Genomic DNA, 27443 nt, shown 5'->3' with positions numbered 1-27443 from the left:
CCACGCTCATTACACCCGTTGGGACAGGTACTGTTTCCCTGTGTCCGATACCACAATACTTTTCTTTGTTTTAATTATTATTTTTTGATAGCTTGCCTTTAATTTCTGAGTTACGATACGAAAACAACATTAATACATATATACTCATTAATTTTTCAAAAAAAAAAAATCTATCGCCTGTTGAAATTAAGAATTCTATAAATAATTTAATTCAATTGATTTTTTATTAATTATTTTATTTAAAATGATAAAAATTTATTATAAAATAAATTAAAATTATATATAATTTTGTGAGAATATATTGAAATTATTTAATTACAAAAAGAGTTATTTGAAATGGAATCTATATTTAGTTTTTATATTTTAATTATATCAAATTTTAATTTAATAAAGTTAAAATATAAAATTTAAATCATTAAATTTGGGAATCAGGAAACGAATTATGGATTATGAAATAATGCGAATTGAAAAAGTAATTTATTCTAATTTTTTAAATCTTATTCTCAATCTACATTTTTGGGAAAAGTAGACTTTGTTTTAGCTCCTAGCTGTACAAAAGCCTCTTATAGTTTCCAACTCCTGAAAGATCTGCAAATCTTTCCGTCTTTCTCCGCCTTTTGTTTCCTGCAACTCTGTTTTCCAAATTAAAGACAGCAAGCAAGAGAGAGAGAGAGAGAGAGAGAGAGAGAGAGAGAGAGAGTCTAAACGGTGGATCTCTATTTATACTAAGCTTATAGTGCATATAACACAAATTCCGGTCAGTTTAATTTCCGTTTTTGTACTTGTTCTTTTTCTTGGATTCCAAACGGACTCTTTGAGTTTTTCACTTTGTTTTGCCAGTTTTGATTCCTCGGATCCGTCGTTTTATGTTTTTGAATTGTAGTTTTCCTGTCGTTTCGTTGGTGCTTCGTTTGGTTGCAAGTTACTGTAGTAAAAGGCCAACTATTATTGTCATGTTTGAATTTTATATGCTTATTTTGCTTAGTCCATGAAAACTCGGTCAGAATGATAAAACATTTGGCTTTTCGCATATAACTCAATTTCACGTTTAGTTGATTTTTTGGTATCGCTTTCAAATCAATTTAAGTTTCTGTAGTAGCTCTCTATTTGCTTTTGATAGATTGTGACTTTTCGTTTGTGGGGTTAAATGAAGCAGGCAGTGGAATGGCCAGTCGAGTGAAAGAAGACGAGAAGAATGAACGTATAATTCGGGGACTTTTGAAACTCCCCGAGAATCGCAGATGCATTAACTGTAACGGTCTGGTGAGTGTTTTCATTGCTTTTCTCTTCTTTCTACTTCCCTGCATTGTAGCGTGTCTATGTTACAGAACTATCAACGCATCGGAGCTATGTGCACCTCAAACCTGAAGCTTCATTGGTGCTTCTTGAAATAACTGAAGTACCCATGAGTCGGTTGATTTATTTATGTGGATAGCTTTTGAAAGGGGAAGCACTGGACATGTGAATAACCGGAATTAATTATGAATTACGTATTCATTGACTTCTTGGATCTAATTGAAATAAAAATTCAGTGTGATAGTGATGAGGGTTTTTGCTCTACTGCATAGTTAGGCTGTAGGCTTGAGCAAGGGGTGTTGCACCTTTTTATAGAATGAGAATAGAGTAATACTTTGATGTTGTATGCTTCCTGATTTAGGCTACTTTTATTTTATTGCAACTATTGATGAAGTGGATTTGAATCAAGTAATTATTTCATGATGTCCCAAATAGGATAAAGCTTTTAATGAAATTGAAACGGAAGCTTTGATTATGGTTGTACTGATTTGTTGTCTTGGAAGAATATCAGTGGTTTTTTCTCTTTTATTTGCTGTAAAAACTGTTTTGCATTAAGGGGAAAAAATTTAAGTCAATTTTTTCTCCTTAATGTTGGACTAAGTAAGTTTTCTCGTACATTTCAGGTTTTGTTGCAATTTTTTGCTGTCATAGAGATACAGGGATTTGAGGTTATGTTTTCTAAGTGTTGTTCTAGATAATAGAGTAATACTTTGATGTTGTATGCTTCCTGATTTAGGCTATTTTTATTTTATTGCAACTATTGATGAAGTGGATTTGAATCAAGTAATTATTTCATGATGTCCCAAATAGGATAAAGCTTTTAATGAAATTGTTGACTTATTTGCTGATCTTAACTAATTCTAGGGATATGATTTGATTTGATCAGGATCCTTAATTATCTATGTAATTATTATTTAATTATTTGCTTTCTATTTAGATATAATTCTTTGTGTATAAATAGTCATATAGATCAATTGTAAAAAAAAAAAAAAGAGCTAGCTTTTGGGGTGAGTTAAGTTTCACCTAAATTTAACATGGTATCAGAGCTTTCCCATCCAATGTTGGGCCTCATATAAATATGTCACGCACCACGCACCAGTAAAAGTTCTGGGCGAATTTTGGGCGTGAGGGGTGTGTTGAATTCTACATCGGTTGTGGAAAGGGGTAATGTGCCTCTTATATGAGCCATAGGCACTCCTCCCCTTTGAGCTAGCTTTTGAGGTGAGTTAGGCCTGGCTCAAATTTAACATGGTCCAAATTTATTGATTGTTGCACTCGAATGAATTGGGTCTATTTGATTAAAGCTAAAAGAGATGTCTTCTTTTGTTTTCAATCCTCTCATAAGATGGTTTGTACTCAATTTGATACTACAGTGAAAATTTTGAGAACTGACAATGGAAGAGAATACATGAATAGTAGCTTTTCTGCTTATTTGGAGAGTGACTGTGCGATTGTCGAAGCCGGTCAAAAATAATATTTCTGGTTATCAACAATCTTACAACTGTAGATAGTGGTGTCAAAAATAACCTTTTCAGTTATCAACAATATTACTACTGCAGATAGTGGTGAAAGGATCGAATCCACAGGAAATTGAAAACTTACCTATCTTTCTTATCAAAACCAAGAGAATAAACTGAAAGCAAAAGAATTGAAAGCAAATTAAACTGAAAGCGGAATAAATTGACAATAAAAGTAAAAGGGGGGTTTTGAGATTGATTCAGTTAAGCTAATAAAGAAAGCAATAAAGTAAGCGAATAATAAAAACAAAGAGAAATCAATAATAAGAAAGCTCTAGTTGAAGAATTGGATTCACTTCAGTTGTTGGGATTGACCATTGATACTTAGGTCCTTTTGTTTGATTCAATAAATTAGTTATGGAGATGGCAGACGCTTCTCACCACCATGTCTCTCCTTAGGCATAAATCAATTAGGGAACGTCCTCTAATTGATCACTAATCAACAAGTTGCCAAGGAACGTCCTTGGGCCTTTGGCATCAAAACAACTGTCAATTGCATTAAGAGATAGAGAGATCTAATTCTAGCCACGCAAACGCATGATGATATTGCTAAATTATGCAATCTCTTTAGTTTTTACACCAAGTGTTCTTATGTTTGAATAATCCAAGCAATTACGGACTTAAACTACTCAAACTAACAAATTATTACTTTGCAATCAAGAATCAACGTAGATCTAAACAACAAAGCAATAATGGAATCAAGCATGAAATTGCATAAATATTGAATAATCAAAAAATGAACAATGTATGATCAAGTCTCCCAATCCATAAAACAACCAAAGTTTCACCTAATCTTCAACTAGAATTAAAGATTTCAGCCACTCATGACTAAAATAAAACAAAAAAAATAAAGAAAAGAAGAAGAAGATGAGTGACCGAAGCCTTGGAGGAGAGGTGGTGCTGCTACCCTTGTGTGGCCGAATGGAGGAGTAGGCGTGGAGAGAGAGGCCGACTCCTTAAGGTGGCTTTTTATAGAGTTTATGTGCTGCCTTAGGTCTTTCTTGCTGCCCAAGTATGATTAGCTTGCTGCCCAAGTCCTTCCCTCGCCGCTCATGTGAGCATTGATGAGGTGGAACCTCTCTTTTGAATTTTGAATTTTGAATGTGCAAGATTTGGGGGCAAGTGTGTCTTCTTTGGCTTCCTTGACAAGCTGAATTTGAATTTCAAATTTGAATGTGCATCTTCTAGAGATTTGGCTTCTTCAATAAGGAAAGGGATTTTTGAAGATTTGAATTTCAAATTGTTTTGCACTTTCCTTATTTGCCACTTTCCTTATTTAGCACTTTCCTTAATAAGCTGAATCTTGAATTTTGAATGCTCTTGGAGATTTGAAATTTGAATTTCAAATTACTTTCCTTGTTTATCTTCTCTTCAGTTGCAACTTGGCATGCTTGCTCTCCTTTGTTCCATTTTAGGCAGTTTCAAGGGCATTTTCTCCAAATTACCTCTTTATACCATTTTCTGCAAAATAAGATCAAAACTACAAAATTAGGCAGAAAAAGTGTAAATTAACATCAATAACAATAAGATAAAATGGTCTAAATTTGGACTGATCATAGATTAATGAGATAGTACACCAGACTAGTTGTCCTTATACTAGTGCTGAAAATGGCGTTGCTGAGAGGAAAAATAGGCATCTACGCTTATGTTCACCATGAATCTACCCAAAGCATATTGGGGAGATGCAATTTTTGCATCTGCTTACCTTATCAATAGAATGTCTCTCAAGACCCTTGATTTTATGAGTCCTTTGGCGGTTCTACAAGGGAAGAATTCATACGTTGTTCCACCAAAAGTATTTGGGTGTGTTTGCTTTATCCATACTAAGACGGCAGGGAAATTGGATCCCAAGGCCTTTAAATATGTGTTTGTTGGGTATTCTCCAACACAGAAGCGATACAAATGTTATCATCGTCAATATGGATTGATGCGGAACCCCAGCCTATTAGAGACTAAAACGACACATACCCTAGTAAAAAGAACTTAGTTTAGAAAAAGGGAAAATTACTTCTTAGTCCCTCAGGTTTAACGTAATTAACACTTCTGTCCCTCTATTTTGGCGACCCAACACTTAAGTCCCTCACTTTTTCTTCCGTTCAAATTCGTAGTCCTTCCGTCCATTTAAACCGTTTAGTCAAAGAGTCAAAAGTGAGAGGTGATAATTTTTTCCAGAAATACCCTTCTCTTAATGTGAAATTCCTTTTTTTTTTTTCTCTTTGATGCTTTCTAAGAGTGTTAATTACGTTAAACCTCAGGGACTAAAAAGTAATTTTCCCTTAGAAAAATAATTCCCCAATCTAAAGCACCCTTAATTAACATGCAATTATGAACACTTATAACTGATTGATTTTAAGAGCAGCAAGAATAAGAATCATACAAGTTAGTATTATACCTTATTCGTGATGTAATGTCAAGAACCAAAATCTCTCTTAAGCTCTTATAGAATAATCGCGTAACGCAATTATATTGAATAATTGATAATCTCTGTCCATAATATGGAAAAGGAGATGCTTTATATACCTAAGGCAGCCTAGCCTAATTAAAAATAATAATAATAATAATAATAATAAGTAAAAACCTAAATAAAGACCTATGATCTTTGCCACTTCCCACTACTATGCATGGAACCATCATCTATGCCACCACCCACTACTCTGCATGCATCCATGATCTATGCCACTATCCACTACTGGATAACTATCCACTACTGGATAACTACCCACTACTGGATAACTACCCACTACTGGATAACTACCCACTACTGGATAACTACCCACTACTGGATAACTACCCACTACTGGATAACTATCCACTACTGTTTAACTACCCACTATAAATACAAAATTTGAATCGTCAATAAGGACACATTCGGCCTAATTGACTTGGGAATTGCCAGATTGTTCTTCAACTTCAAAATGAACTTGCAAAGTTTCAACATATTCCTTCATGGATCCTTGAAGTGCTTCCTTCAACCTCTTGGATCTCAACCTTGTAATTGGTCCTTGAGGCAATGCTAGCTCATCATTTTTGGTGTTGTTGGTTGTGCTTACATCATCTCCTCCCTCTTGAAAAGGATTCGTCCTCGAATCTGTACCAAAATCAAAAGGAGACAAATCAGAAACATTAAAGGTAGCACTTATACCAAACTCACCGAGCAGATTAATTATGTATGCGTTGTCATTGATCCGTTGCAGCACTTGATATGATCCATCCCTTCGTGCATCGAGTTTTGATTTCCTTTGATTCGGAAACCTTTTCTTTCGCATATGGATCCAAATCCAATTACCTGGTCTGAATACAACTTTCTTGCGACCTTTATTGGCCTGTTTCTCATACATCCTGTTACGCTTCTCAATATGCTCACGCGCTTTCATGTGTATTGATTTAACCATTTCAGCCTTCGCTTTTCCATCTAAATTAGACAACTCGTTCAAAGGTAAAGGCATTAAATCTACTACTGATAATGGATTAAAATCATACACAATCTCAAAAGGTGAATAACCAGTAGAAGAATGGACAGCGCGATTATAAGCAAATTCAACATATGGCAAATATTTTTCCCAAGTTTTCAAGTTCCTACCCACAATAGCACGAAACATAGTTCCTAAAGTCCTATTAACGACTTTAGTTTGACTATTTGTTTGTGGATGACAAGTAATAGAAAATAAAAGTTTAGTACCCAATTTCCCCCACAAAACACGCCAGAAATGACTAAGGAACTTAGAATCTCTATCAGAAACAATAGTCCTAGGTATACCATGCAAATGGACTACTTCCCTGAAAAACTGAAGAATTTTGGGGAAAATTTTGAGTATTCTTGTATTTCACTCTTAATCTTTACAATTGGTCTACATGACTATTTATACACAGAGAATCATATCTAAACAGGAAGCAAATAATCAAATAATAATTACAGAGATGATTAAGGATCCTAATCAGATCAAATCAAATCCCTAGAATCATCTAGGATTAGTAAATAAGTCAACACATCCGCAAGTTGGTGCGAAGATGTCACACATGCCCAACTTGCAAATCAGATTATGGTAGATCTTGTTGTTAAGCCCTTTAGTAAACACATCCGCAAGTTGCCCCGTAGAAGTCACATGAACTAGGCTCAAGACACCGTCTGTTAATTTTTCTTTAATAAAGTGCCGATCAATTTCAATGTGCTTGGTTCGGTCATGTTGGACTAGATTTTGTGCTATACTTATAGCAGCTTTATTGTCACAATACAAGGTTATCTTGTCTCTCTCGGACAATCTCAACTCTTCCAATAACTTCTGCAACCATAAGAGTTCACATACTCCTTGGGCCATTGCTCTGTATTCTGCTTCCGCACTTGACCGAGCAACAACACTTTGTTTTTTGCTCCTCCAGGTGACAAGGTTCCCCCCCACAATTGTGCAGTAGCCAGAGGTGGATCTCCTGTCATCGAGAGATCCTGCCTAATCTGTATCTGTAAAAATTTCAATTCGGAGGTGACCATGTTTGGAGTAACGAAGCCCTTTCCCTAGCGCAGACTTTAGGTATCTCAAGATGCGAAGTACAGCTTGCATATGAGTCTCGCGAGGGTCATGCATGAATTGACTGACTAAGCTAATAGCATAGGCTATATCCGGTCGAGTGTGTGAGAGATAAATCAACCTTCCTACCAATCTCTGATATCTTCCAATATCCACGGACTCACCAGTTCCTGCTTTCAGCTTGTGATTACTTTCAATGGGAGATTCTGCTGGTTTACACCCCATCATACCAGTTTCTTCCAAAAGATCCATAATATACTTTCTTTGGGAGACGAAAATTCATTTTTCTGATCTAGCCACCTCGATACCTAGAAAATATTGCAGTTTTTCCAGATATTTGATTTCAAATTCGTGGGCCAACAACCTCTTTAGTTGAGCCATTTCCTCTTTGTCATCACCTGTCACCACTATATCATCAACATACACAATAAGAAGGGTGATCTTACCCTTATGATGTTTGATAAACAGAGTGTGATCAGCATTGCTTTGTTGGTAACCAAAAGACATCATGGCTCTGCTAAACCTGTCAAACCAAGCTCTGGGAGATTGTTTTAGCCCATACAAAGCCTTTTTTAACCTGCGCACCTTTCCTTGTGTCTTCTCATCAGTGAACCCAAGAGGAATTTCAGTGAACCCAAGAGGAATTTCCATGAACACTTCTTCCTCTAAATCTCCATGGAGGAAAGCATTCTTCACATCAAACTGTTGCAAGTCCCAGTCCAAGTTGGCTGCGCAAGATAACAAAACTCTGATTGAGTTCATTTTTGCAACCGGGGCAAATGTCTCTTGGTAATCCACTCCATAGGTTTGGGTGAATCCTTTAGCAACCAATCTGGCTTTAAACCGTTCAATTGTGCCATCAGCTTTATGTTTCACTGTGAACACCCATTTACAGCCAACGAGTTTCTTCTTAGGTGGGAGAGTGACAAGCTCCCAAGTCTCATTTTTAGCCAATACTTTCATCTCTTCAATCATTGCTTTCTTCCATTTAGGATCTGCAAGAGCTTTCTTCAAATCCTGTGGAATAGACACAGAGGAAATAGACAAGGCAAAGGCTCTATAGGAAGGAGATAAAGATTCATAAGAAACAAAGTTAGAAATAGGGTGTTTAGTGCAAGATCTGACCCATTTTCTTTGTGCAATAGGTTTATCTAAGTCATTGAAACATTCAAGAGTTGTGGGTAACTCACCAGAAGAAAGAGTTGTGTGTAACTCACCAGAAGAAGATTCTTGACTCTGAGTAGACTGCATAATGGCTTCTTCTGCCTTGTCTCTCCTTGAATACCTTCTCAAATCTGGCTTGTCCAAACGACCAGTTCTCTCTCCCTGATTGGACATCTCCCCTTGTCTACTAGAACTCAAACTTTCTAGTTGAACCATATCATTCAGAATCACAGAATTCGGGATCACCTCTTCTTGCTCATTATTCTCTCCCTGAAGAGGTGAGTGGGTGGTACTGAAGTAGGGTTCAGTTTCTCGGAAGGTAACATCCATACTAACGAAGTATTTCCTAGAGGGAGGATGATAACACTTGTATCCCTTCTGTGTTGGAGAATACCCAACAAACACACATTTAAGGGCCTTGGGATCCAGTTTTCCTGTCGTCCTAGTATGGACAAAGCAAATACACCCAAATACTTTTGGTGGAACAACGTATGAATTCTTCCCTTGTAGAACTGCCAAAGGACTCATAAAGTTAAGGGTCTTGAGAGGCATTCTATTGATAAGATAAGCAGATGCAAGAATTGCATCTCCCCAATATGCTTTGGGTAGATTCATGGTGAACATAAGAGATCGAGCTATCTCCAATAAATGCCTATTTTTCCTCTCAGCAATGCCATTTTGAGCACTAGTATAAGGACAACTAGTCTGGTGTATTATCCCATTACTCTCCAAATAAGCAGAAAAGCTACTATCCATGTATTCTCTTCCATTGTCAGTTCTCAAAATTTTCACCTTAGTATCAAATTGAGTACAAACCATCTTATGAAAGGATTGAAAACAAGAAAAGACATCACTTTTAGCTTTAATCAAATAGACCCAAGTCATTCGAGTGCAACAATCAATAAAGGTGACAAACCATCGATTACCAGACAAAGGAGACAGTTTGAGTAGGCCCCCAAACATCAGAATGAATAGTCGCAAAAGGAATTTGACTTTTATTATGACTCAAAGGATAGGATGTTCTAGTGTGTTTAGCATACTCACAAGCATCACAAAATAGAGAATCAAACTGAGTTTTAGCAAACAAATTAGGATAAAGTTTTTCTAAGGCAAAGAATGATGGATGCCCTAACCGTCTGTGCCACTGTATTATTTCCTGATTGACATCCTTATTTTCTCTAAAACAGGCTTGAGATATCGAAGAACCTAGATCACCCTCCAACATATATAAGCCATCATGCAGTCTACCATTGCCAATCCTCTTTCCTGTGTGAAGATCCTGAATAACACAATGATCAGGAAAGAATTCAATTTTACAATTAAGGGCATTAGTGATAGCACTAACACATAAAAGGTTGACAGGAAAGTGGGGAACATGGAGGACAGATGATAATTTAATATTGGATGTGCAAATAACAGAACCTGTTCCGGATATGGGAGTAAAAGAGCCATCAGCAATTTTGACACTATCTTTGGTTACGGAAGGAAAATAATTGAGAAAACCTTTAGAAGAACTTGTCATGTGTCTATTCGCTCCAGAATCGATAATCCATGGAATATTATGAAGAGATGAAGCATTACCTGACTTTACAAAGTCAGATGTGGCACTAAAGAATGAGTAATCAGAGTTAGGAATCGAGGCTCTTTTACCTTCTGCTATCGACACCCTTTGACCTTCTGTCATTAACACCCTTTTACCTTCTGCCATGGTAAAGGTTTATAAACTGTGACAGAATAGGAGGTATCCAAGGTTGTACACACAAGAGAGCCCAATCAATTCACCAAAAAGATCGGGTAGCAGCACGGGAAGGCCGGAAAGATGATTGGAATCGTCGCCGGAGTGATCAAAGCAGCAAAGCAATGACAGACGATGGGTCACGCGCCGGGAAGGGGTGGCGTGTGACCCTCACGCGCAGGCTTTTCCGGCGTCGGAGCTGGTCGATCGGCTGGCGGCAGTCCAGCAGTTCTCCTAGTGCCGGCGGTGAGAGAATGAGAGGCTCCTAAATGGATTAGTACCAAAAAGGTAGATCTAGGGTTTTGAAACCCTAAAGAGGAAAAATTGAATTTGGACCCAAAAAATCAGGAAAAGGCTCTAATACCATAAAGAATTTTGGAGAAAATTTTGAGTATTCTTGTATTTCACTCTTAATCTTTACAATTGGTCTACATGACTATTTATACACAGAGAATCATATCTAAACAGGAAGCAAATAATCAAATAATAATTACAGAGATAATTAAGGATCCTAATCAGATCAAATCAAATCCCTAGAATCAGCTAGAATTAGTAAATAAGTCAACAAAAACAAATCAGCTATGTTTGTTGTATCATCAGTTTTATGACATGGAATAAAATGTGTCATCTTACTAAAGCGATCTATAACAACAAACACTGAATCTCTACCTCGTTTTGTCCTAAGTAAACCTATCACAAAATCCATAGAGATATCAGTCCAAGGTTCAGTAGGTACAGGCAAAGGAGTATACAACTCATGTGGCAAGGACTTAGATTTAGCCTGTTTACATGCAAAGCATTGAGCACAAATTTTCTCTACATATTTTCGCATATTAGGCCAATAAAAGTGTTCATTCAACATGTCTAAAGTCTTTTGCACTCCAAAATGTCCCATTAACCCTCATGAATGCGTTTCTCTAACAAGCAACTCACGCACTGAATAATTAGGTATGCATATTTGCTTCCCCCTAAAAAGAAACCCATCATGCAAATAAAACTTGTTAAACGCCCCGTGTTCACATGCCTTAAATACATCAGAAAAATCAGTATCATTCTTGTTAAATTTAGGCTAGGCCTAACTCACCCCAAAAGCTGCTCAAGGGGAGGAGTGCCTGTGGCCCATATAAGGGGCACATTACCCCTTTCCACAACCGATGTGGGATTCAACAATTCTCATACATGTTTGTCAAATGCTCAAAACCCTAACAACTTAGAACTAAGCATGGAAGTCAATGCATAAGGTCTAGATAATGCATCAGCTACCACATTCTCTTTACCTTGCTTGTATTTAATCACATAAGGGAAGATTTCGAGATACTCAACCCACTTACCATGCCGCTTGTTCAACTTACCTTGTCCCTTCAAGTGTTTGAGAGACTGATGGTCGGTATGAATCACGAACTCATTAGGCAGCAAGTAGTGTTCCCAAACCTCAAGAGCCCTAATCAGTGCATAAAACTCTTTGTCATAGGTGGAATAGTTCAAATGTGTGCCGCCTAGCTTCTCACTGAAATATGCTATGGGTCGGCCTTCCTGCATAAGAACAGCACCAATAACAATCCCAGAAGTATCACATTCGATTTCAAAGGTTTTAGAAAAATTAGGTAACCTCAAAATAGGAGCAGTAGTAAGTTTTTCTTTTAATGTGTTAAATGCAAGTTCATGTTCTTTACCCCATTTAAACCCTAAAACCTTTTTAATGATCTCATTTAGAGGTGCAGCAATAGTGCAAAAATCTCTAACAAACCTCCTATAGAAGCTTGCTAATCCATGAAAGGATCTCACCTCATTAGCATTCTTAGGTGTAGGCCAATCTTAGATAGCCTTAACCTTTTCAGTATCTACCTCAACTCCACGTGAACTAACAATAAATCCTAGGAATATGACACTATCAGTACAAAATGTGCATTTCTTAAGATTAGCATACAATTCATGTTCACGCAACTTTTGTAGAACAAGTTCAACATGCCTAATATGATCATCCAAGCTTCGGCTATAAATCAATATATCATCAAAATACACAACCACAAACATACCTAGGTAATCATGCAAAACATGGTTCATTAATCTCATAAATGTGCTAGGTGCATTAGTTAAGCCAAAAGGCATCACTAACCATTCATATAAATCATATTTAGTCTTAAAGGCAGTTTTCCACTCATCATCTAGCTTCATCCTAATTTGATGATAACCGCTTTTCAAATCAATTTTGGTAAAGAAAATAGCACCACATAACTCTTCAAGCATATCATCTAATCTAGGAATAGGATGGTGATACTTTACAGTGATTTTGTTGATTGCACGACAATCAACACACATGCGCATTGTTCCATCTTTCTTTGGAACCAATAAAACAGGTACTGCGCATGGACTAAGGCTCTCCCTGATATGTCCCTTAGCTAGCAACTCATCAACTTGCTTTTGCAATTCCTTCGTCTCCTCAGGATTACTCCGGTAAGCTGGACGGTTTGGAATCTGAGCTCTAGGGACAAAATTGATCTGGTGTTATATTCCCCTAATGAGCGGCAACCTAGATAGTTCCTTCTCAAGAAATACATCCGTAAAATCCTACAACAGCTTAGAAAAAGAACTAGGCAATTTATTAGTAGGGTTAGTCTCAATCATAAAATTGGAACTAAAATGCAACATAATCAAAGCTCTCTTCCTTAAGTATGCTTTTTTCAACTCTCTCTCTTTACAATAAAAGGAAGACTTGCTGAATTCTTCGCTCTTCTTACTCAGCTCTCCTTTTACCTCCACACTTACTAACGTTTTTTCTCCTGCTCACCTCTCATTTTTATCCTTTCCTGTGCAGTCACTCTCCTTTGGGCCATTTGAAACCTTTTTTTTACTTCTGGCCTCTTTTCCCTCATTCTTTTTACTTGTCTCACCTCGCTTACCCAATTTAGCAGGTTGTTGTAATTTCGCTTGATCTGCATATACATCTTTAGGAGATAATAGTACAAGTATATGCTTTACACCAAGGAACGTAAAAGAAAACCCATTACTATACCCATCATGAATGACATGCCTATCAAATTGCCATGGTCTACCCAACAAAATATGTCTAGCCTGCATGGGTACAATATCACAAGTAACCTCATCTACATACTTGCCAATAGAAAATGACACTTTACGTTGCTTGGTTACCTGTGCCTCGCCACTATCATTCAACCACTGAAGTTTGTAAGGATTAGGGTGTTTAATAGTTTCTAGTCCTAATTTATCAACTAAAATAGTACTAGCACAATTAATTTGACTACCCGAATCTATTATCATGCAACATACTTTAACACCTATCAAACAACGAGTGTGAAAGATGGTTTCTCGCTGTTCAAGTCCCTCTTATTTAATAGAAACATTTAAAGTACTTAATATCACTAAGGACTCTCCCTGAATAGAATACTCATCTATCTCTACATCAGAACAATCTTCTAAATGTGGTATTTCATCAAAATCAAAATCAATTTCGGAGACTATCTCATCTCCCCTCACTATCGTGGCACGTTTATTAACACACTCATTGGCATAATACCCACGCTCTTTACATTTAAAGTACTGAATGTCTCTAGTTCTATTAGATTTAGGGGCTGATTCATTTTTATCATGAGAGTTGGATATTTCTTTGGAAGGTAACATGCCTTTTTGAGTTGAAGACTTATGAAACCTTTTAGGATCAGTCTTGGTGTTCCATTTGGAACCCCATTTGCTATTGGAGTTTTGAGCAGCCCTGTTACTCCCCCATCTATTTCGGCCTCTTTGTCTTTCCACCTTAATGGCAATGTTCACCAAGTCTTCCAAATCAACATATGGTTGCAAATCAATCACATCAGCAATTTCCTTGTTTAGACCACCAAAGAAACGAGCCATAGTCTGGTCTTCCTCCTCCACTATGTTTGCTTTGATCAGAAGCAATTCTATCTCTTTATGATACTCATCAACAGTTTTTGATCCCTGGGTTAATCTTTGCAACTGATGATGGAGATCTCTATGGTAATAAGTAGGCACATATTTCTTCCTCATGATTCGCTTCATCTCTTCCCAACTAGCAATGGGTAACTCTCCATTCCTTCTCCTAGATTTCACAAGCTCATCCCACCATATTAGTGCATAATCTGAAAACTCAAGGGCAGCAAGTTTTACCTTTTTATCGTCGGAATAGCTTTGACAGTTAAAAACTATCTCCACTTTATGCTCCCACTCTAAATAGGCATCAACATCAGCCTTACCATTGAAGCTTGGAATCTTCATCTTTATGGAGTTTATATTGTTCTCTACATAGGGTACACGATCATTGAACCTTCTAGCTCGGAAAGGGGTTGGTTGTGCCTCATTTTCCTCTTCATATGATGGATCGTGTGTATCATCATCCCCCTTATTGGACTTGCCCTTTGAAGATCTAAGGTTGTCCTCAAGGTTATCCATTCTCAAATTTAGCTTCTGAAAGCTATCCATGAAAGCTTCATACATAACTTTAAGATCAAATGTAGGGTTAGAAGTATCACCAGTATTATGCCCAGACATTATAGAAAAATTCACAATTCTCTCAACTCACGTGTTTAACTTTCAAGCACTCACTTGGTATCTCAATAGTGCACTTCAGAATAAAAACTCAATAAGCCAAGCTTGTATGATTCAAATAACAAGGAAAGCAAAGAAAGACCTAACAAGAAAAGATAGGAAACAACACTAGATGCAAACTGACCAAAATGAACAAACGGATTGATTTAGCACACAAAAGTGAAATTTCGTGTACTAAGTGTAATTAGATGTTCAACAATGTGCAATTTGTCAAACTAAGTGTAAGGAACCAATAGACAGAAAGACACCAAATTGACAAACTAAGAATAAAAAATTGACAAGACGGATGTGCTTAACACGAAGTTTTCCCTAAGCATGCGATCCTAGGTTAACTGATGTTAATATTGACTCAATAAAAACAATTCAAAGCAAGCAAACAAAATAGACACTTAAAACAGCAAGTATTAAGTACAACTGTTTTGTGAAAATATTACCCAAATTTGTCCTAAACCTACCCCAAACATGTATTTCGAATCCCAAGCCCAGAAATATGTTTAAGGTATATGAAATATGATTTATATCAGTAGGTATTAATATCAAAATGAAGTTTGAACAATTGACTCCAAGTTGCAGAAATTCTTTTTCTTTTTTTTTTTCTTCTTTTTGGTATTTTTTTTATATGCATAGAAGTAGAACACTAGAAATACTATTCTAAGAGTATTAGAATAGGACCATACGAATTAGGGCAGAAAGCACAAATCAACTCACTAAAGATAGTAATTCCACCTAAACAAGTTTTTAGGGTAAAATTCGATTTGAACAGCAACTAAACAATGGATTCGACTCTAATAGGTATCCCAAACGGAAATATCACGAAAAATTGAAGAAAATACACCAAATAACCAAAGTGATATTTTCGGCCAATAATGAACAAAATTGAATACAAAGACACAAAGGATAGTTAAGAAATTATTACTAAGCTTAGCTCTGATACCAATTGATGCGGAACCCCAGCCTATTAGAGACTGAAATGACACATACCTTAGTAAAAAGAACTTAGTTCAGAAAAATAATTTCCCAATCTAAAGCACCCTTAATTAACATGCAATTAAGAACACTTATAACTGATTGATTTTAAGAGCAGCAAGAATAAGAACTATACAAGCTAGTATCAAACTTTATTCGTGATGCAATGTCAAGAACCAAGATCTCTCTTAAGCTCTCATAGAAGAATCACGTAACACAATTGTATTGAATAATTGATAATCTCTGTCCACAATATGGAAAAAGAGATGCTTTATATACCTAGGGCAACCTAGCCTAATTAAAAATAATAATAATAATAATAATAAGTAAAAACCTAAATAAAGATCCATGATCTTTGCCACTTCCAACTACTATGCATGGAACCATGATCTATGCCACTACACACTACTCTGCATGCATCCATGATCTATGCCACTATCCACTACTGGATAACTATCCACTACTAGTTAACTACCCACTATTAAATAACTACCCACTATAAATACAAAATTTGAATCGTCAATATGGACACATTCGACCTAATTGACTTGGAATGGCCAGATTGTTCTTCAACTTCAAAATGAACTTGCAAAGCTTCAACATATTCCTTCATGAATCCTTGAAGTGCTTCCTTCAACCTCTTGGATCTCAACCTTGTAATTGGTCCTTGAGGCAATGCTAACTCATCATTTTTGGAGTTGTTGGTTGTGCTTACATCATGGATGTTACCTTCCGAGAAACTGAACCCTACTTCAATACCACCCGCTCACCTCTTTAGGGGGAGAATAATGAGCAAGAAGAGGTGATCCCGAATTCTGTGATTCTGAATGATATGATTCAACTAGAAAGTTTGAGTTCTAGTAGACAGAGGGAGATAAGAGATGTTTTATATACCTAGGGCAGTCTAGCCTAATTAAAAAATAATAATAATAAGTAAAAACCTAAATAAAGACCCATGATCTTTGCCACTTCCCACTACTATGCATGGAATCATGATCTATGCCACTACCCACTACTCTGCATGTATCCATGATCTATGCCACTATCCACTACTGGATAACTATCCACTATTAGTTAACTTCCCACCATTAAATAACTACCCACTATAAATACGAAATTTGAATCGTCAATAAGGACACATTCGACCTAATTGACTTGGAATGACCAGATTGTTCTTCAACTTCAAAATGAACTTGCAAAGCTTCAACATATTCCTTCATGAATCCTTGAAGTGCTTCCTTCAACCTCTTGGATCTCAACCTTGTAATTGGTCCTTGAGGCAATGCTAGCTCAGCATTTTTGGTGTTGTTGGTTGTGCTTACATCATGGATGTTACCTTCCGAGAAACTGAACCCTACTTCAGTACCATCCGCTCACCTTTTCAGGGGGAGAATAATGAGCAAGAAGAGGTGATCCCGAATTCTGTGATTCTAAATGATATGGTTCAACTAGAAAGTTTGAGTTCTAGTAGACAGAGGGAGATGTCCAATCAGGGAGAGAGAATTGATCGTTTGGACAAGCCAGATTTGAGAAGGTATTTGAAGAGAGACAAGGCAGAAGAAGCCATTATGCAGTCTACTTAGAGTCAAGAATCTTCTTCTGGTGAGTTACCCACAACTCTTGAATGCTCCAATGACTTAGATAAACCTATTGCACAAAGAAAAGGGTCAGATTCTGTATTAAACACCCTATTTCTAACTTTGTTTCTTATGAATCCTTGTCTCCTTCCTATAGAGCCTTTGCCTTGTCTCCTTCATATAGAGCCTTTGCCTTGTCTCCTTCATATAGAGCCTTTGCCTTGTCTATTTCCTCTGTGTCTATTCCACAGGATTGGAAGAAAGCTCTTGCAGATCCTAAATGGAAGGAAGTAATGATTGAAGAGATGAAAGTATTGGCTAAAAATGAGACCTGAGAGCTTGTCACTCTCCCACTTGGGAAGAAACTTGTTGGCTGTAAATGGGTGTTCATGATGAAACACAAAGCTGATGGAACAATTGAACAGTTTAAGGCTAGATTGGTTGCTAAAGGATTCACCTAAACCGGAGTGGACTATCAAGAGACATTTGCTCCAGTTGCAAAAATAAACTCAATCAGAGTTCCGTTATCCTGCCCAGCCAACTTGGACTAGGACTTGCAATAATTTGATGTGAAGAATGCTTTTCTCTATGGAGATTTAGAGGAAAAAGTGTTCATGGAAATTCCTCCTGGATTCGCTGATGAGAAGACAAAAGGAAAGGTGTGCAGATTAAAAAAGGCTTTGTATGGGCTAAAACAATCTCCCAGAGCTTGGTTTGACAGGTTTAGCAGAGCCCTAATGTTCTTTGGTTACCAACAAAGTAATGCTTATCACACTCTATTTATCAAACATCACAAGGGTAAGATCACCCTTCTTATTGTATATGTTGATGATATAGCGGTGAAAGACAATGACAGAGGAAATGGCTCAGCTAAAGAGGTTGTTGGCTTAGGAATTTGAAATTAAAGATTTAGGAAAACTACAATATTTCCTAGGTATCGAGGTGGCTAGATCAGAAAAAGGATTTTTCTTCTCCCAAAGAAAGTACACTCTGGATCTTTTGCTAAGAAACTGGTATGATGGGGTGTAAACCTGCAGAATCTCCCATTGAAAGTAATTACAAGCTGGAAGCAGAAACTGGTGAGTCCGTGGATATTGGAAGATACCAAAGATTGGTAGGAAGGTTAATTTATCTCTCACACACTCGACCGGATATAACTTATGCTGTCAGTTTAGTCAGCCAATTCATGCATGACCCTCGCGAGGCTAATATGCAGGCTGTACTTCGCATCTTAAAATACCTAAAGTCTGCGCCAGGAAAAGGGCTTCTTTACTCCAAACATGGTCACCTCCGAGTTGAAGTTTTTACAGATGCAGATTGGGCAGGATCTCTCGATGACAGGAGATCCAGCTCTGGCTTCTGCACAGTTGTGGGAGGGAACCTTATCATCTGGAGGAGCAAAAAACAAAATGTTGTTGATCGGTCAAGTGCTGAAGCAGAATACAGAGTAATGACCTAAGGTGTGTGTGAACTCTTATGGTTACAGAAGTTATTGGAGGAGTTGAGGTTGCTCCAGAGAGATAAGATAACTTTGTATTGTGACAATAAAACTACTATAACTATAGCACAAAATTCAGTCCAACATGACCGGACGAAGCATATTGAAATTGATTGGCACTTCATTAAAGAAAAATTAACAGACGGTGTCTTGAGCCTAGTTCACGTGACTTCTACTGGGCAACTTGCGGATGTGTTTACTAAAGAGCTTAACAACAAGACCTACCATAATCTGATTTGCAAGTTGGGCATGTGCGACATTTTTGCACCAACTTGAGGGGGGAGTGTTGATTTATTTGCTGATCCTAACTGATTCTAAGGATATGATTTGATTTGATTAGGATCCTTAATTATCTCTGTAATTATTATTTGATTATTTGCTTTCTGTTTAGATATAATTTTTTGTGTATAAATAGTTACATAGACCAATTGTTAAAAAAAAAAAAAAAGAGCTAGCTTTTTTGGGGTAAGTTAATCCTGACCCAAATTTAACAGAAATTGAAACGGAAGCTTTGATTATGGTTGTACTGATTTGTTGTCTTGGAAGAATATCAGTGGTTTTTTCTCTTTTATTTGCTGTAAAAACTGTTTTGCATTAAGGGGAAAAAATTTAGGCCAATTTTTTCTCCTTAATGTTGGACTAAGTAAGGTTTCTCGTGCATTTCAGGTTTTGTTGCAATTTTTTGCTGTCATAGAGATACAGGGATTTGAGGTTATGTTTTCTAAGTGTTGTTCTAGATCATAGATTGCTGTAGTTAATGTGGTTATTTGATTGACTGAATAGATGTGGATCTGGAAAAAAAATTGTGGCCAGTTTATCTGAATTTCTATTTGTAGTGCATTACACCATTGCAAACTATGGAAAAATGAGCTCTTATGCTTCTTCCCTATTACAAATGATCTGAAGCAAAATTTTGTTGGTATTAACTGCATAATTTTTTGAAGTAATAACTAAGTGGTCAAGATACTCATATCATGAAACTTGGAGTTGATGTGCTACCATTTTACTAGAAAAAAGCTGGCTTTTAATTTGTTGATATGGTGATAATTTTTTTTTTTTGCTGTGCAGGGACCACAGTATGTTTGCACAAATTTCTGGACTTTTGTTTGCACCAACTGTAGTGGAATACAGTAAGTATGAATATGTTTACATAATCTTCCTATTTCTTTTCAGAAGCTTGTCTTTCTCTTCTATGATTATCTTCATTTTTTTTAGAGTATTTCTTGAAATGTTTCTCCATTCTATGTGTTGGTGAGAGCTATCAAGTTGTATGCACTGTCATAACCTTTTGACATTATTTGTAGTCGGGAGTTTACACACCGAGTAAAATCAGTATCAATGGCTAAATTTAATTCACAAGAAGTTATTGCTCTGCAAGGAGGAGGAAACAAGGTGTGTTACCCCTCCTACAGGTGCTTTGGATGCTTGCCTTGTGTATTCTGGGAGTTACCTATTCAGTCTTGAACTTTGACCAACTTCTATCTTTCATTCACAGCGTGCAAGAGACATTTATCTCAAAGAATGGGACCCACAGCATCATTCTGCCCCAGATGGCAGGTTGTTACTCGTTTATAATGTATTTCACCTTATATTTTAATAATGATTGCATTTCTGATTCGTCCTTTTGCTTCCAGTAATGCTGACAGGCTTCGGGACTTTATTAAACATGTCTATGTGGACAGAAGATACACTGGTGAGAGAAACTGTGGAAAGCCTTCAGGTCTAAAGTTGGTAAGATCGCCATTTATCCTGCTGGTGTTTTATTCATTCATTTATAGCTGGGATTAACTTGGAGTGCTTTTTAATATTTCTTAAATTGATCTTAAATGTTTATATCTCTAATTAAATTTTCAATCTTCTGATTAATGAAACATCATGCAGGGTGACAAAGAGGACTTGTACCAAGGAGGGTCACGAAGTCCACCATATGGAGATACATATGAACGCCGACACAGTGAAATGTCTAGTCCTGGTGGAAGAAGTGATGATAGAAATTCTAGATATGGTTATGATGAGAGAAGTCCTGGATATGATCAAGAAAATCGACGGTATAATGGTTACGAGACAAGTCCTGCTCGTGCTGAGATGGTTAATGATTGGCGTCGGGAGGATAGATTTGGAAATGGAAAGAGGGCTGATGACTGCAGAGCATCTGATGGAGATTCAAAGATGGAACGCAGGTCACCTGAGCGGCTGAAAGATCCAGGGGCTTCTAGTCCCCCTATTGTACGGCCTGTTAGAGAAATTTTGGGAGATAATGTAGTGCCTCTTCGAATAAGTGAACCTCCTAAGACCAATTCTGTAAGAGCTGCCAATGGCTCTGCCCTGACACAGGTAGAACTTTTCTTTCATTCATTTGCTTGTATGACTATTAAACTTGTGTTCTCGTCTCTGCCTCTTTTCGGATAGATATTTCCTGTTTTCAACTTTTTATGGATTTCTAGCTGGTGAATCTTCATAAAAAACAATCTTGAAATTGCAAAGACATTGCCTTGTGGCATACAACACAACATGTAGCTGTTTACTGGATTGATCCATGTTCTGGTTGGTTTCTTGCCAGTTAATGTGCCAATTTGTTTGGCAGCAATTTATGTTCCACATCACATCATTTGAGTTAGGGTAGAGCATCTGTTCAGTTTGTAAGAAACTTTGTGGAACTAAAACACTGAATTTCACTTTTTTTTTTTAACTGAACTGCACCAAAATGTAATAGGACCCAATCATAAGTGAGAAGAAATATAAAAATTCAGGGGTTGGTTGTTTCCAAAAATCAGTATTCCAGGTTACTATAAGCATGGACTTCAGCTTTTCTTGAGACCACAGTACTTTTAATTTTCTAAATTTGCTTCTCAGTATCATTGAGATCGTAACCACTGAGAACATTAATCAAGTTGCTCAAACGTGTAACTTAAATTAGAATCTAAGCATTCACACACAGTTTAAAAATCTAAGTGCAATTTAGATCTCCAAAATTCAAAATGAACAAATGACACATTTGAAATGAGGCAAATAAAAGCATAAAAATAACAGATGAACTGGAAAAAATAATTAGTTCCTATCACCAGGGGAATTATTCAACCAAAAAGAAAAGAAAGAACCCCCTCAGGGGGTGGATATCAATTAAAATGACCAAGTCTAATGCCGTAATTGGAAAGTGGGGGCGTGATTTTTCTATTTGGAAACTTCTCTGAGAATCTCCATGACAACATGAACAACTTGATTTACAAAAGGCCAGTTTGCTTACTTGTGTTCTCATACTGGCTATAAGCATTCATGTAGGCAGGCCCTGAAATGAGAAGTAAGGCTGGAATACTAACAAACATCTATATTGAATGAGAGAACCCATATTATTTTGGGAACATCCACTGACTTTATAAATCTTCAACAACAGATGCATTATTTGGTTTTCGCTAGGATGGCTGAGAAAGTAATAAGTTTGAAACAACTTTAAAAGAAGTAAGAAGAAAAACTCAAGACATACTTTTACTGGTTACCTTTGACCTTGTGCTTTAATTGTCCATGCTTGTAAGTAGTAATTTGTTTCGTATTTGTATTGCTTATTGTGATTTTTAAGTATTAGTGGACCAGTTAATTCTCTCTCACTTGCACAAAAAAAACAAAATAGTAGAATTTGGTATTTAATTTATCTGTATATCCTTTTTCTGTTCAAACATTTTGTATATGTAGCTCTGATTGTTGCGTTTTGATCCCTGTTGTATAAGAATCTGCAATTGGCAATCCCTGCTTCATTTCTCTTTTCTTAATCTTTCTCTTGCTCTCTCTGGATTGGAGGAAAATGGTGGTGTAACCTTTTTGTTGCATTTTATTTGTAGAGAACTGCATCGTCTAGCAGCTTGGGATCCAACTATGGGAATCTGACAGAAGTTAAAGTGGAGAGTGCTGCAAGCTTAATTGATTTTGATGCTGATCCAGAACAGCCCATTACTACTGCAGTTCCTCAAGCACAACAAACAATTGTGTCTCAATCCATTGCACAACCTGCAAGTGCAACAAATGATAACAATTGGGCTTCTTTTGATTTTGCACCTGAGGTTAAGGTATCTCAAGCTTCTTCAAATGCAAATCCATTGGAGTCTGTTCTCTCCCAATTGTCGGTGCCAGCATCTGTACCTGGTCACATATCTGGAATGCCTAGTGGTACTGGTGCTCCAGTATCTGTAGTCAATGCAGTAAATTTGCCAAGTACAACTGCTCTACCTACTGCGCCAGCTGGGAATGCACATATATTGCCCACTTGTGCTATAATGTTTCATCCCGGTGGTGTTTCAGAAGCTGCCCCAGGGTTGGCATCTGTAATACCTGTCAATGGTGGTACTTCATTTGTCAAAGTTAGTGAAACAGGACAATGGCGGCCTAGTGTGCAGCATCAGCAGCCATTACTATTCCCTTCTTCTAGTGGTCAGTCTACTCAACAATTTACACTGCCATTTGATGGAGCTTCAACTAATCAGGTACAGTGGTTTTCTTAATATTGTACGGCATCTATGTTGTCAAATGATAGTTGTTTATGGCATTGCTCTGGATCCTTTTGGGCAGCCATGGAATTTGTCAGTGGCACCCAATGTGCAAGCAGCTTTGAGTAAAACATCTGTTGGACCGCCTCAAGTCATCTCTACACCTGCCTCAGGGATTGCTTCGGCTGGTATATCACAGCCACCAGCTATGGAAGTAAAATCGAATGGAAGAAAAGAACTGCCTGCGGTAATGGACCTGATAGTGATTTCTTTCATATCTTGTGGCGATCCATCTGATAATGCGTGCCCTTACAGATCCTGAATAATGTGCAGGATCTTTTTGCTGCAACCTATCCATCTTTCCCTGCAGCTTTTCCAGGGTGGCAAACTGGTCCATCCCGTGGTATGGGGTTTGCTATGCAATACAGTAATGCTGCGGCGGTGTGTTCATCAACCAACCATGACAAATCAATGAGTTTGTCTTGTTTTGCAGGCTTGCATGCACCATTTTTTGTCACATTACTTACAATTATAAATCTGTTTACTGCAGCCCATGCCTACTTTTATCCAGCCATCCAAGTCAACAAACCCATTTGATCTCAGTGAGCCATCTTCTGTCCAAGGCCATACCGTATGTGATTAATTGATTTTCTCTTAAATGCATTTCTCAACTTCTTTGGTCTTGTTTGATTCAATATTTTTGCCATTTTATTTTGCTTAGGAAAAAAATTGAAAAGTAAGTACTTATGTAACATGTTGACGAAGTCATGAAATTAAATATTATGCCTACATGGTGTATGATAGTTGGCATATGGAAATTGGTGGAAAGAACAATAGCAACTAGCAGTGGATTAACATAAAGATTCAAGCTAAATGCATACTTGCATACCTATATTTTACTATTTTTACCTGTTAAATACCTCAACTTTAATTATGACCTAATAAGTATCTAAACTTTAAAGAGTGTTACTTTTAAACTCAATTTTGCGAAATCCATGGTTTTAAAGTTGTGTTAAAAAGTATTTTCTCAAATCTATGGTTAAATCCATGATTTTAAAGTTATATTTAAAAGTAATTTTTCAAATCCATAGTTTTAAAGTTGTGTTTAAAAGTATATACTTTTTAAAGTTTAAGTGTTTAAAATAATATATTTTTAAAGTTTAGGTATTTAAAAGTAATGTTCTTTTAAGATTTAGGTGTGTATTAGGTCACGATTAAAGTTGAGACGTCTTGATACGAAAAAATGTTAAAGTAAAGTACAAGTATGCAAGTATGCATTTCTAAAGATTTATCACATATGAGTGGACATAATTACTTGAACTTGACAGACAGAAAGATTGCTTAGTTTGACATTTTGTTTTGGTCTTCTTAATTAATAACGAAATGGGGCCTATGATTTTTGTCAGTTGCAATTAATATAGATTGCCCGGATTTGTTAGATTTCTAGCTTTCATGACTTGTGTTCCTTCTGATGCAGTTTCCTTCCATGGCATCTCTGCAAGGTGCTCTCCCAAATATGCCACCATCTTCAGGCTTACAGCACACCTCAAGTCTTGGTGCTCCCTCATCAGCATGGACGCCGTCCCAGTCGTTGCCTCATCCATCAGCACTGCCTTCCCAGCCCCCATCTTATGCACCAGCTATGCCACCAAGTAAAATCACATCTTGTAAAATTCCCTTTATTTACTGTTCTTCACTCTTGCCATGTCCTTAATTTTGTCCTTTAAATCTCAGGGCCATATATGGGACAAGTATCAAGTAACATGACGCTTTCTGGGTAAGTACTCCTTTGAAAGTGTATCTGCTATTTGAATAGTATTTTACAGCCTGAAAATTAGCTAGTTACCTTCCCTCCTCCCCCTTTATTGTCATCTGATTTGAGTTGTTCTCTGGCTGCAAATATTCTCTCTTTGTTCTATCTTAATCTCAAATTCAATTTTGATTTACATTGTTACTTACTTTATCTCACAAAAAAACCCTTTGTGTTATGAATTATATTTTTGAAAAATTTAGTTAACTCTCTAAATTTATTTATTACATAATCACTTAAAATATGTAAATGATTTTTTTAAAACAATGGAATTCAAGATATTAAAATTAAAAAAATTAAGACCACGAAAATACTCATGCATAATAAATAATACGATAGAATGAAATAGTAAATCTGCAAACTAATTAAGTGTTACCAAATTTTAAAACTACTTTAAAATAATATAATTATAATAAAACATCATTACGTTTACAATACATTATTTACCAACAAAATAATAACTAATAAAATAACAAAAAAAAAGTTTTTATGCCATTCTTAATACGGATCCAATAGAAAAAATTTCTAATAATGGTGTGGAGTAAACTTACATCATTCAAATTGATCTAAAAACAGTTCAAAATCATATTCATATGATCCATATATATTTGGGGTGTGCTTCAACTCACATGGGGCAAATTTGGTGCAACATTTGCAATCATAGACTTAGGGAGCCTAATCAAATCTATGAACTAAAACTACACAAAAAGAAGTCTAAAGTGAAGATCAAGAAAGGCTAAAGTGAAGATTCGGCTTTGTTACGATGGGCTTACTATGTTTGATTATTTAAACACTTGTTTTATTTTAGCTTTATTTGGGCTTGTATTCTGGTCATATTTTATCTGTTAAGTTTTAGAGTGTTGGGCCATGTTTTGGGGTTATGTTTTAATACTTATGTATTTGATGTGTTATTTTAGCTTGTAATTGGACTTGGGTCTTGTGTGTAATTCGACCAGACCTAAAAAGAGTGTCTTAGGGTTTTATTTTCTCTCCTTATATAAGAAACACTTGTAAGAGGCAATTTTGAATTTAAATTTTCAGAATTTTTTTCAGACCTTTGGCGTGTATTGTTTTGAGTGAGAGTGATGATTTGTTTTCATCAATTGCATCAGGAATCTTGGCTAACTTATCAACTATTCGTTGTGACGTTTGTCGGATTTTCATCTAAATCCTTCGATCATTGGTGTTTCAGCTTCTCTAAATTTGAGGTGCCATAGGAGTTGGGTTTATCAAATCTTTGGATTTCGTATTCAGTGGGTTTGAGGCTTGTGCCATAGGGTTCCGCATCAATTCTCTTTTAGAATGAGGAATTAATAAAATCAATAGTTTAAACATGAAAATGATATAATCATGAATAAATAGTATGAAAGAAATTTATCAAATCTATGACTCATTTAATAATTTAAAATTAAAAATTCTCAAAAACATAATATCAATAAAATAATATTTTAATTATAATAAAATTTTAGGTGGTTAGAATATAATCCCTATGGTATGGAAAAATTAATTAATTGGTTCTTCAGTTTTATAAAAATATCTAATAATTACTTTTTCATTTTATACTTTTATGAAATACTTAACGGCTGAAATTAATGGAGTAATTAATTAGTAAACTTTTTAAAATCTCAATAATGTTTTAAGGCATTTTTTAAAATTGAGGATTAACTAATGAGTTTTTTCATATCGCAGGGACTAAATAGTCATTTTCCTTTTTTTTTTTTACTGTGTAGGTTTCTGTATAATTCAACTTCAAAAAATAGTCTTGAATGCTACTTATTAAAGTCTCCATATACATTATTCACATTTTCTTAAAATTTTTTTGCAGGCCCCAGGGAGTAGGAGGATTTGGCACCGAGGGAGGTGCTTTAGGTTCCATAAATATGGATCAACAGTTGGCTGGTAGATTCACAGCCCCTGCTACCTCGTCGCCTTTCTCTGCAGTTGGAGGTAACCCTTTTGGATGAGCACATATAAAACGCATTGGTGTCCTCATTATAGAGCTTCAACTTGTTGCCTCCTTCAAATTTGCTGGGCGGAAAGTTTTGGTTTTATTATTTAACTTGAATCATCACAGCCAAATTAAACAGTGCACATGTTTATGAAGTGCTAGGGTCAAATGTCCATATCAACCTTGAAAATTGATTTGAGAGGGAGTGAGCAGTTTTATAAATTATAAGGGTAGACATGTTTATATTTTCTTGTATGATTCTGTAATTTCTTGGTGTTGTAGTGAGCTGTTTGAGTCCGAAAAGCTTGTGGAACAATTACAAACAGTTTTTATGCATATATTTTCTTAATTGA

General features: G+C 36.3%; 1 protein-coding gene across 8 annotated transcripts; it reads left to right on the top strand.

Annotated features, from left to right (window-relative positions):
- Nucleotides 1–512: 512 nt before the first annotated feature.
- Nucleotides 513–27443, top strand: LOC110611796 (probable ADP-ribosylation factor GTPase-activating protein AGD14). 8 transcript variants are annotated; one of them, XM_021752276.2, is made up of 16 exons: nt 515–757; nt 1157–1263; nt 1920–1964; nt 19524–19568; nt 19926–19987; nt 20162–20249; nt 20353–20414; nt 20492–20588; nt 20739–21191; nt 22691–23329; nt 23415–23579; nt 23666–23773; nt 23883–23963; nt 24810–24984; nt 25067–25109; nt 26968–27443. In XM_021752276.2, exons 2-16 carry the CDS (start codon nt 1165–1167, stop codon nt 27104–27106), a joined length of 2301 nt encoding a protein of 766 aa, XP_021607968.1. In that variant the 5' UTR covers nt 515–757; nt 1157–1164; the 3' UTR covers nt 27107–27443. The 8 variants fall into 8 exon arrangements, with proteins under 8 accessions (XP_043810792.1, XP_021607968.1, XP_021607969.1 ...); XM_021752277.2 differs by having other exon boundaries at nt 1154–1263; XM_043954854.1 differs by lacking the exon at nt 515–757 and adding an exon at nt 789–1063.

This window comes from Manihot esculenta, chromosome 3, assembly GCF_001659605.2.
Source record: "Manihot esculenta cultivar AM560-2 chromosome 3, M.esculenta_v8, whole genome shotgun sequence".
Classification (NCBI taxonomy): Eukaryota; Viridiplantae; Streptophyta; class Magnoliopsida; order Malpighiales; family Euphorbiaceae; genus Manihot; species Manihot esculenta.
The sequence above is the reverse complement of the archived record's forward strand: the minus strand, read 5'-3'. Positions and strand labels throughout refer to the sequence as shown.